The 12,894-nt window shown below is 35.8% G+C and overlaps 1 protein-coding gene across 4 annotated transcripts in view; it reads right to left on the bottom strand.

Moving 5' to 3' along the window:
• LOC117121776 (popeye domain-containing protein 2-like) overlaps positions 1–12,894 on the bottom strand; it is a 29,915-nt gene that overhangs the window by 13,276 nt on the left and 3,745 nt on the right. For all 4 annotated transcript variants that reach the window (XM_033267084.1, XM_033267085.1, XM_033267086.1 and 1 more), the window contains one exon: positions 3,482–4,062. In XM_033267084.1, the coding sequence (XP_033122975.1) occupies positions 3,482–4,002 (521 nt within the window). In that variant the 5' untranslated portion in view covers positions 4,003–4,062. The remainder of the gene's footprint in view (positions 1–3,481; positions 4,063–12,894) is intronic.

Genomic DNA, 12,894 nt, shown 5'->3' with positions numbered 1-12,894 from the left:
ATATATATATATACATATGTATATATATAAATATTATTATTATAATTATTATAATATACATAATAATATATATAAATATATACAAAATGTTATATATAGATAAATTCAAATGCTATGATTGAATTGTAAACGTGAAAGAAGAATCTGATGCATATGTAGACGCCTTAACCAACCGGGCCATTGAGGTTCCGTTGGGAATTCACTCCAGTGAAAGCGGCTCATCCTCATACTCAGTTGCGTATGCGTAGTTGAACAGCATTAGTTGTTATTGCACGGAAAATAAGAAAGATGAATATGATATACGCCCTCTCTTATAAGCATTTAATGATACGACGATCGAAAATAATATGATATATTATATCATTTTTAAATAAATCATAATGCGATAGAGATATAAACTCTAAACCGTATTTCGGTATGATACATACAGTTTGAACGTAAAAGAGGAATCTGCTGGTGTGAAATCTACGGCATCCACAAACAAGTACAGTTTAAAGTCTACAGTTTAGTCGACTGATCTAACCTGATATCTGAAATTAGCTTTAGAAAGAATAAGCCTACATTTAATTATGATGCTTAGTGAGGAAAGTAAATAATTACGCTATGCAAGACTTGAAGATAGGGAGTTGTAGTTGTGGTTCTATAGCTTAGGAATGGAAAGATGCTTTAGTCAGACTAAGATTAGATGTGAGACAGTTAATGGAACAATTTCCGAAATCGTCAGAGGCCGCGATCGTACGAAGACGCTCCCCGAAATTGTGAGAAAAACTTAACTTTAATTTTGGATAATTAGAAGGGGTTCTGAATTATTTCTTAAATATTTGTGTCTTTAAACATTATGCCTAAAATTAGAATTGATAAATCCTTACCAATAAAAACCGGGGCTAAAATATAAGGAAATTGATGACCAGCCTATAGTAGGCCTGACACGACAAAATTGGTCCGGGCCAAAAAATGTCCGGCGGACAGATTTTGGCCGCCAAAAGCGGTCAGCCGGACTACTAAAATCGGTCCTCCGGGTTGATTTTAGCCGCTAAATCCGGTCCCGCTAGGATAAAATTGGTCCGAGTCGGCCTGGACACTTCACTTATAATTCGTCTGCTGCTCGTAGGGTATGGTTTCTCTCGTGGAGTGGAGGAAAGTAATTTTGTTTCTCCCACATTTGCAAAGTCTTTTGCAGTGACAGAATGATTAGTATTAAGCTTTTGAGGACGTGTTTTATCAAACCCACCTAATAATGAATTTCCTAGGCCTAAGCGATCGATACACACTGAATAATTTTCGGCGGCCGTGGTTGCCTGGGTTTGGGGTTAAAAAATGAAACTCAAGACTGATTCATTAGTTTTAAATATTCCAGATTTTGTGGGGTATTAGATATTCTAATACATAAAATAATGGGGTAAAATTTCTTTGAATTGAATACATGTACTTCGTCGCAATGTTAAGCACACATAGGCCTAAGCAAAACCAAAAAAGGTAATAAAATAAGCTAAAGCGGACCAACACGATTTTACACCAGTTTACTGGGCGCGAAGCTTTACTTAATTTCACCTATGATTGCACACATAACGAATGAAAACAGTATTACATAATGAGAAATAAGATATTTATCTATCATTTAATTTTAAAAAAAGGATGAACAACGTTATAAAAATACAAGTTATAACTACTAAATAGACGCCAGACCGATTTTGGCTTATTTGGACTACATTTGGCAGGTAATTTAAAGCCAAAAGCGGTCCGGCGGACCGATTTTGGCCCCGTACCAAATTTTTCCTGACACCCCAATGACCAGGATAGCAAGGCCGCTGTCTGCCCCACGTGTACAAAGGAGGTCGGGAACAAGACAGCATATTGTGAGGTGTGATTGTTGTACGAAGTGGTTTCACCAAGTGGGTTAACGGTATCTGATTTCAAGCCAGGTTCTGTTGAATTGTTCTGTGAAAATTGCAAGTTAGTTATTAAAGGTGTAATACAACCAGGCGGTGAGTTATATTTTTCTAAACCTTCCATAACAAGAATGTAGGACTTATTTGGGACTTTAAGTGTTACTCTGAAGGCTACCAGACTAAATTATATGAAAAGTAATTTTGGAGAATACTTTAGCTGAATTCGACAGCATAAATTGGAACAGTGAAGAAGGAAAAAGAGTTGAGGTAGCTTGGAGTTTTTTATTCAAGGAGATTTACATGTGTATGTGTGTATGTAAGTATGTGTATATGTGTGTATATACTGTATGTATATATATATATATATATGTATATATATATATATGTATGTGTGTATGTGTATATGTGTGTATGTGTGCATATGTATGCGTGTGTGTATATGTGTATACGTATGTTTCTTTCTTAATATTTAATACTCTTTGCTTGTTAGTAATTTTGATTTTGGTGACACACTGCTCCCACATGAATAAAGAGACTGATCAAAATTATACTGTATCAAATATTTTATGGTGCAGTGTGTCTTCAAAATTAAATTTCTTGTTAAACCAGACTGCCTGTGATTATTTAAAATATGTAATCATCTGTACGTCATTAAGTTCAATTTTATTTATTCAATTTTAACTGGTGGCCATAACTTAAAGTTTGTATAAACTTATTTTGGCCTCCATTCACACACTTACTTATTTATTTAATCTCTAATTTACAGTATATATGTATGTATGTGTGTATGTGTGTATATGTATGTGTATATTATACTGTACAGTTATGCATATGTATATGCATATATATGTATATATAATATATATATATTTTTTTTCTTATCTACTTTTGTAATGTTAGTTAAGTTTGAATACATTGTACTATTTATGTTGTGTGTGGAGAAACCAATAAAACAAACAAACAAACAGAGGAGTTGTCCCGAAAAAACGTACCAATAATCAAAGAAGGACCAGGGAAAAAGCCGAGGACAACGGCAAATGTCGAGAAAGCTATAAAAGGTAACTATAAAATGAAAGAAAAGTAAATATAAGAAAGAAAAAGGAATGAAAAGAACGAATTATAAGAAAGAAAAAAAAAGTTATTCAAAGCAACCTAAGAAATGGTAAAAGAAAGAAATGAGGAAAACAAGGAAGTAAGAGAATCAGAGGGCATCCTCGTAAATTGTTTAAGAAACAACTCGTAAAGTCCCTTCGATGTAAATAAGCTTTCTTTTCTCTTCTCAACCCAAAGATGTTGTGCTGGCCGATGTGGGGTTATAAAGTCATTAAGGCCTAATCCTTTCCCACTACAATCAGTATCAAGTATCAAGTAAGTCTGTTTCTTAGGCTTAGGAAGGGGATATGTTTTTAATCGGGAGAAAAAGACGTGCTGTCACAGGAGCTGAACACAGCATTCTAGAAAAAGAAGGAAACATCTTAACCACTAATATATAGAACTCCAAGACTAGCCTAATTACTTACTATTACGCAAGATTTACATTGCATTGGGTAATTTAAGCTTGAATGTAAGACAAGCGTGCATTTGTTACTTACTTTCCGTAAATTATCATTCCAAGTCTATTGCTTCCTGTCCGTTTCTCGGTCGCATAGTGCTCTCCTATTTTCAAAGAATATATTTTTCCAAGTCTGCATAGTTGCTGGTACGTGTGCATGGGAACACCGAACGGTTTAAAGACGCGCAAAAAAAGATCTTTCTCCTCTTGTGTTAACTTGGCTGGTCGAATACGGTAGCCGGCGTAACCCGCATGGCAAAGATTGAGAAGTGTTAGTGTCATGCACCACATGAAGACGTCGAGTGCACAGTGGTAGACCCAGCCCCAGACGGCCATCAGTATGAACGCCAGAGCAATTAGAAGATGCATAACAAATACGGCAGCAAACCCTGATACAGGGGCACAGTAACCGAGCAGAAACAGTAATTGCGATAGCTGGAATAGTCCACCTTGGAGAGGTTTCCATGGTAAGCAGGCCAAGCCATGTTCGGGTGAAGGCTCGGTAGCATTATTCGAGTCGAAAATACCTAGGTATTCGGTTGTCATATTATCATCATCCATTTTGGTTTTTAATCTTATATTTTGCGAACAGTTGTCCTATTTTCCATGCAGTATTATTCTCTGAAAATAACCAACATAATAAACGTTAATACAACATAAAACAACAACAAACCTGAAAATAAATTTTATTCATTTCATTTGCATTCAAAAGTATGTAAATCGCCAATTGCAAAGTAGAGCAATGCTGGACTGCAGCTGTTTTGGGAAAACGTCCTATTGTCACAGAAACTGAACCCACAGCCCTGGGATTAGAAGACAAACATCTTAACCAATAAACTATACTCCATTCCCAATGTCCTCCTTCTTCATGCTCTAAACTTAATAGTAAACATTTAAAATTAGATTTTGCAGGAACCAGTAATCGGATGAGCGAATTGAGATTTTAAATAACGCATTAGTAAGTTACATTAATATGTATAAATCAAAATATAATCATAATGATGTAAAAATATATAATGTATGATAATGTATCAAGCTATCACTGTTTTGAACCCTGAAAAAAGTTGCTATCAACTTAAATCGAATCGCAAAAAAATGTAATTAAAGGTTCGCCATCAAGGAATTGGAAACGCGTTATTTATGCGTGACACTGATCCACGCAAAACCATTGAGATTTGTGTGTTTTTTTTTTATTATATGTTCTATTTGTAGACTTTTTCCTTTCTTTCATGTTGCGTGGTAGTACACAAAAACAAAAAAATGGAAAAAAAGTGAAAAAGGAAAAGAAAAAAAAAAAACAAGTTATGAGCCCTTGAAGCTTTTTTCATGTATTTTTTAAGATGTGTCACTCATAAGCCAGTATTGGCTGGTCTTACTGTATTATAAGAGTGTGACGTTAATAAAGACAAAACTAAACTATAAAAAAAAACACCTGGGGTGGAGGGGATTCAGTTGTACAACATATCAAGAATTCATTTCCCTCAGAAGCCTGGCTTCAAGGTGTTGCGTGAATGTGCTGTGCTTAAGAGTTAAATCTACCAATATCTCATATCATGAATGATCCATGCTTCCATTTCTCGGGAAATTACTCCTAATTAATAGAAATATGCTAACGTTGGGCCTCTACCTAAACAACAACAAACTACCATCCACAGGATAAAGCCAATTTCGTCAACATCAATTATAGGAAAGATTGCTAATTTAAATTTTCATTATGGATGCAATTAGGTCTCACTTAGACACCAGAAAATTTCACATTGTCTTATTGAGTGTTTATGCTCCGGAAAAACCCGGTTATAAAAACACATTGGTATTGACGGATTTTTCCAAAGATTTTGACATGGTAGACCATACCATGGCCTCTTATAAGATCAGTGATGGGGGTTTCACCTGTTATTTTAACATTGGTAATTATCTGGTCGTAAACAGAGGGTAAAACATTAAGAGATTTTTTTTCGGAATATTACCGTCACTGGAGGTGTTCCCTGGGCTTGATTCTTGCTGCAATTATGTTGTTATGTTTCATTAATATTGCTTTGGCTGAAACTGGTGATGCGGAGGTCCACGTCTGGAAATACGTTGACGATATTACTTTGGGTGTAAGCTTAAATAAGGGTAATAGCAGCAACCTACAAATTACTCTTGACTCACTGGATAAGTGGTCTACGACAACAAGCTTAAACCGAGCTCTAAATGCCAGGTTTTCCAGCTATATTTTGGTCGCTAATATCTTCCGGTTGAAGCCAGAGAGCAGTTTTGTGTTTAATGGGTCACTGTTTTAAAAGCAGTTATGTTTCGAAAAAGATCTATGTAATAAAAAGGTGGTAATATAATAAAATTAGAAAATATTTTCTGAGAATTGGCATGTTTAAATAACACCGAAAGATATAAAAAAAAAACCTCTCATCGCATAATCAATATCAATTACTCAACACATTACCAAATGAAATATGATTTATATGCATCTTTAGAAATACAATTTCTACAATATTAATTTTATATAGATAAGTGTTCGATAAATTCTATCTTTCATTAAAAAAAACCCAAAATTCAGCACGTCTATTGTCATTCTAATTAATGGCGGTTGTAACGTGCACTGACGTCATCGTCGAATTTCAGGACTTTCGACGGTAAAGCTGGCCTGCCTGCCCCGGTCCCAGACCAACCAATAATAACTAACAATTGGTTTTTTTTTTAATATAGGCCTATGGCGCATTTTGTACATGCACTTCAACTTTTACAACAAAAGCCTAGGCCTAGTACCTGTAGTAAGTTAGCTGTTTTAATAAATAAATCTGTAACTGTAGGCTATTTTCCATGTATAGATCAATAAATATAGGACTATGCTTATGTATTGTTAAGGATAGGCCTAATTTTTTACTTCAATATTTATAATTCTGTATATGAATTTAAAGATTATTTTTAGAATAAAATTGATGTTAAAATAATAAAATGATAAAACGAATATGGAATTATCAAAGGGTGGGCCATAAAGATTCTTTCTGCGGCTGGGTTTGTCTAGGTTGTAATCCCATAAGGTAGATTAATTAAGCTTGTCACCTACTCAAGGCTCGACCGCGTTGATAACCTTCAGAGGCTCCATCGGTCCATTGCTGGACAAATGTTTCAGGATGTCGACGCCAAATCAATCTTTTTCTCTTGCTGTTTTGCACCATTTCACTCTTCCCAAATAAATATTGAGCTCATTTCTTAATCTTTTACGTTGTTTTCCCTTGTTCGTTTTGCCATCCATTGGGGTCTCTGTTTGTATTTTGTTTGTACTTCTGCTGACTACAAGTTCAACAACTAAAATGAAAACCACTGACAAAACCGCTTTTTTACCATTATTGTTATTAATATTAGGCCTAATAACAATATATTAATTTTAATATTATTTTATTTATTTTGTATTCATTCCCCTTCCCCACTAGCTTGGCTAGGCTTTTCTACTATTGCCGCCAGTGTGTAGCTATTTTTTATGGGTCGATAAAATATGGGTTCCGTACGATATCTCGATAATAGTTCCTAAACCTAACCCTCTTTAGCGTAAACTAACTAACTACTAAATCCTTTCCGAGCCACTGGGCTCATAGGGCTGGAGCTTATCCCAGATTCTGTAGTGTGAAGCGGATGAGAGTTGTACTCCCCCTGAACCGGACACTAGTCCTTCGCAGGTTAGTCCCCAGCAGATTGCTGGTACCAATTAATACAGCTGGGTGGACTGATGCAATGTACCTAAGTATCTTGCCCAAGGACACAAGCGAATCTGCACAGAGGAGACTCGAAACCCCGACCTTACGATTGAAAGTCCGAACCTAAACCGCTGCGCCAAACTGCCGCTAGCTCTTTAGATAAGGCACCGTATTTTTCGACATTAAATGTGGAATACCCTGGCTCTACTACTTTGCTATTGGTAGGCCCAAGCTTGTGTCGTCAGTTTCTGTGGTTATTTTTTTATGGGATTGTCAATGCATAGGTCTACGTACGTAGGGACGACGATAGAGCCTAATATACCTTTTTTGCGACGAACACTGATGAACTAGCTTTAAGATAGCCAAAATAGAGGCTTTCGACCTGCTTGAGTTCTCATTATGTATTCCATATAGTTTTCCCTTTTCTATTCCATACCCTCTTCGCAGCCGCTGTTTGGTGCCTAAAACTATTTTTTGGTAATCATACCCTCTTCGCAACCGCTATTTGATTCTTAAGACGTCTTCGCAGCCGCTATTTGGTTCCTAAGACATCTTTTTTGGTGCGCATGCTCGACATGGCTTGGTAACGTCACTATTTCAATGCACATGCTCACTGGCTGTCTAGCATTTTCCAAGCGCATGCTCACTGTTTTCTTTATAAATAATTCACTGACGTTATTTGGTAGCTACCGCTACCTACAGTTTCTTAGTGACTATTTCCTCTTGATCGTTACAGCCTAAAGGTGCGGCGCGAAAAGATCCAGCGTAGAGTCTGCCGCAGCATTCTCGAGAAGAACTTTGTTTCTTATGCTAGTGCCTCTGGCGAGTTGGGACTGCAAACCTAGTCGAATCGCAGGGATGCACTATATTCTGAATTTGCGAAAAAGAAAACCCATAACTCTATAAGATTCAATAAATGGTTTCCTTTATCTAAAGTAGTACTTCAATGTCTCTTAGGAAATCGAATAAATCCCAACATCATAATTATAAAGCGAAAAGATTTAAGAATAGCACAATCCTATATACAATGAAATTACTTGAAAATTCATAATCATTGCTTGCATGCAGTGCATCCCTTGTCGGGTCCCTTGTGCATCCCTTTCCAACAATTATTTAGTCAACGTTTTAGCCCAAATCTTGCCAATAAATTATTAATTTAATTTAATAAATATATATATATATATATATAAAACCATATTTTCTTTATAAACTAATTCATTAAATAACTACTGGATTGATGGAAATAAAATGGTGCAATAAGGCTAGCAAATTATTTTTTTAAGTGTTGAACATATTTGGGTAGTGCAATCAAGTGGTTCTTTCCTTATGTGACATTAACATTTTAGTGATTTTGATGTATTATTTTTAACAATAATTTTGTTTATTGTGTAATTTGGTATTGTAATTATTTTGTAATGTGATGTTTAAAACTATCTCTACAATTTACATTACACTGCCACTAAAGATCTCGGTTAATGTACGCTTTGTAGTGGATGTGAATGTAATACTTCAATGCTGTGCCTTTCATATAGAATCCGGGGAAAAAGCATGGCTTGCTGTGACTGACAGCTGGTTGTTCTAACATCGATGATGGTTATGGTAATGAACACATCTAGTGGCGAAATATTCATGGGTAATGCGTATACGCGGACGTGGCATATTCTAATGGTTTTGAAACACAGACTCTAAAAACACAAATAGGCTTATTCATATTGTTTACGGATGATCAGTGGTAAAGGTCTTTGCTTTTTTTTTTTTTTTTTTTTTTGCTTTACGTGCAACTGTTAGGAATATTATTAGACTAGATGATATCCTTCATATCTCTAATCTAAATTCTAGCGCCTAGTAAAAAGAATATTAAACAAACACATATGAACATGTTTACAAGCTTTTGACGGCCACGGTACAAATAGGCCTAAAGGAGTCCAAAATAAATATCACTATAAACTAACTTCCATAATCATGTTAATAATTTAGACGCTACCGTTCCTGTCTTGAATCTTGATTCTAAATAAAATTAATGCACCTAAAATAAATATTCAGCCTTTACTAGTAAATGTAAATCAATCAGCAAAATCATCAAAAAAAAAAAAAATGCCGGATGAAAAAAGGCAGGGTGGCAACGGGTCAGGTGCCAAGTGGCAACGGAATGGTGGCAAATTATTTTTTTTGTATTGTTTTTTTTTTTTTTTTTTTATTAATAGAGAACTTGACGGTTTTACAATTTATAAAAGAAAGTAGGTTAAGAGGTGGTGGAACCTAATGATATGAAGCAAAGTAGAAGAGAAATCCATGCCTTTTCTATCTCAAAATATACCGAAATTCGTGAATTAGATAATAGAACAATACTTTAGGCCTAACCAGTTTTAGGCCTTTTTATATTTTCATTATTATTTATATGTATTATACTTTTCATTTAATTAACGTTAATTGATCTCTCTTTACAAAAAAAAGTTTGTAATAAGAAATTTGTCGACAGGGTTTTATATTAGGGCTCAATATTTTCCAATGATCATTGAAGTGTGGACTTATGTTACCTTTATACGAATACACTTCACACTCAAAGTTGATTTTAAAAAAAAGCATAGCTCTGCACAATCTGTTACTTATACTGTCCTAGATGTTGTATGAATGAGCTGGTGAAACGGTAAATACAGTTAATATAATAAATATTCTGACATTCAAAATGAGTATTTTAATAGAGAGTGGGCAAGCTTGGATCATCAGTCTACGCGTGTAATAGACAACGAGGGAGGAACTCGTTGGGAATTTCAAATCAGTATGTGCATGTGTTAATTTAGGGGTTATCGTCAATTGTATTAATAATTCTGATTTCTATAATTTTTATAGTAGCTTATTCGTGAATTCGTGAGTTTATTTTGGTGCTGGCATATATTTACCGTATGTATTTTGAAATCATCCTGAGCTAAGTCACTAACTATTAGTGATGCATTTCGCCCAGCAGCGCCATTTTGTTTTAAGCTTGGTTTCCATACCAAATCGCTACACGCTAAATTGCCGACAGCTTTCGGATGCTAATTGGTCGGTCGAATCTGATAGCATAGGTGTTTAGCACCTGTTTGGTCTTTCCTTGCCATGTTTTTGGAAATTTGTTTGTTGTTTTGTGCTTGGCAGAAATTTGAATAAAGAATATAAGTGTCTCAATTTCTTCTATAGCCTATTTCATTGGAATAGATGTTATTATATTTTTAAACCTTTGTTAATTTTTCGTACAAAAATACTTTCTTCTACATATGTACATTCAAGAGGAGCATAGCTGGCCCACCCAACAACAAATGTTTGGATTTATTTTTTATTAACGAAAAAAAAAAATTATAGGGCTATTCATATTTAAGTCCGAAATTGGTGTTTCGATCCTCAGCGGTGCCATATCCATAACATTTTATACCTCAGCCCCATCCACAGTGGAGCTGTGATTGTTTTGTCCCTTAATCTGTAAAAGTCTCTCACTGGGCCCCCTCTATTTCCTACTGTATTGCCGTATTATCATCATCACATCGAGCTGTGAAATTTAAATCGATAATCTAGGCTTCTGTCATTTATTTCTCAGCCTATATTTGTCCGTTTCGACGCCGCTAATGGTACTTCAATCTATATTCAAGCATCAACGTTCATCACTGTAGTGTGGATACAGATAATTCAGCTCAATTCTATTATCGCTTAAATGGTTATTTTGCACTGTGAAGTGCATTTAATGTTCATTCCAAACTCGTACAAATGTGTAAGACAGGCGGAAGTCACGGTCGCTATGGTGCTGACGTCCAGACACAGTTGTAGACTAGAGATTCGTTTCTTTTTTTACGTTCAAGTGGGTCTTAGCCAGCCTTATTTAAGTCATAGACACAAATAAATATTAGAGATAGGCCTATGCGTTGGCCGACGGATGTATTTTCGCTCTCTCAGCGAGCGCTTGACCACGCCATGCCGTCTTCTTCTGTGTTCTCCAAAAAATCGCGTCGGCCTATCGGCTCACTCTGAGGCCGGTATGGTAGAAAATCACAGGGCGTAGAACGTTTATTTTAAACTAGGATAATTGCACGTCTGATATGAGAGAACCTATTTATAAAATAAGCCCTAAGTGTATTCGCCTAAATTATTGTAATCGTATCGTATGTGTTTAAGAAGACAAGCCCAAGATAAACCAATATTGCAATCGGCTGTGGGTAATACAATAACAATTGATACAATTTCATGTTTCTTGAGAGTCATTATTAGCCTAGATTGTTTACACTGTCAGTTAGGCGATAAAGCATTAATTGCAATCATAAGTTTGCTAATCGACAGATGCCTTTTCTGGCTGTTCTAATTCCCAATATTGTGTTAAGAACGCTAATCTTTGCTCTTTAAATACCAGAATACCTAATGCAAACAGCTAGCAAAGCGACGTTGGCCCAATTGGTAAACGTTAGCAAGCGTCGGGGTCGGATATCTGACGTTGGTACGACGTTGGTGTTTGGTTGCAAAATTTGGTCGGAGAGGTAACGTCAAACCCACATTGGAATTTCACATTGGCCCAACGTATGAATTTGTCGATCTTCCGATGTCGTCCCAACGTTGGTAAGCCGTCGTAAATATACAGTCTGACTACGGACGTTGGTACGTCGTCACGATTTGTTACTGGCCTGACGTCGGCAAACGATATAAAAAGATGGTTGGGTGCTACCGTTGGCCCAACGTTGGCTAGAGGTTGTAAATATTAGATGTGATTACAGACGTTGTCTCAACGTTACAGTACGTTGTTGGCCCGACGTCGGTAAACGTTTGAAATGGAGGTTGGTTAAAACCGTTGGCCTGACGTTGGTTAGAGGTTAGAAATATTAGATGTGATTTAAGACGTTATCGCAACGTAACAGTACTTTGTTGGCCTGACGTCGGTAAACGTTTGAAATGGAGGTTGGTTACAACCGTTGGTCCGACGTTGGTTAGAGGTTTCAAAAGTTTACCGAGATTGGGCCAACAAACCTGACGTTGGCTGTGACACACACAAAAATAGTAGTATAAATAATAAATCATATATCATAATATAATGGTAATAACATTATTAACTCAGAACAAAGAACAAAATATTTATTATATTTCTAAATGTCATCAAGTGATAATATATATATATATATATACTGTATATATATATACTATTGATCCTTGCACACTAAATAAAAACGCAGTGACGTCACATACAGTCATAAAGTGGCATCATCTCGATGAGCCCGTGTTTATTCGGCTTGTGTGTTCAATGTAAACACGCTGTTTTTATCATATATGATTGCTAATATTTCAGGGCGAAATTCAGTTTAAAATGTTCCTATTTATTTCTCACCGTATAGAACTTGGTTCACAGGAAACTTTTTTTTTCCAAATGCTTCAACAGAGAATAGATAAAACCCCTTCAACTAACATAAAAATATGGAAAAGTAGGCCTAATTATCAATAAAGAAACATTGCAATAAAGAAACTGGAACCTCTGAATCTGAATGTATACTAAAGGCTAACTAAAGATACAAACATATTAAAACACAAACTGTGTAAAGCCAGTACAACTTATGACTGATTATTCAGCAATAGTCATATTTTCGCTAATTTTACCTCTCACGTACATGTGACGAGCCACTGATCTTTTGTAATGGCTGGATTGCTCATTGGCCAATCATTCAGTGGTGGCCCCAGGTTGGGGCTATAGCCTCCACACCCCCCCCCCCGTCGGGGAAGACGATAAATTTTGTCGGGGAACAAACAAATAAAA

This window comes from Anneissia japonica, unplaced genomic scaffold (assembly GCF_011630105.1).
Source record: "Anneissia japonica isolate Jap-2015-1 unplaced genomic scaffold, ASM1163010v1 scaffold3436_len560460_cov161, whole genome shotgun sequence".
In the NCBI taxonomy this organism is placed as follows: Eukaryota; Metazoa; Echinodermata; class Crinoidea; order Comatulida; family Comatulidae; genus Anneissia; species Anneissia japonica.
This window is presented reverse-complemented; position numbering and strand designations above follow the sequence as displayed.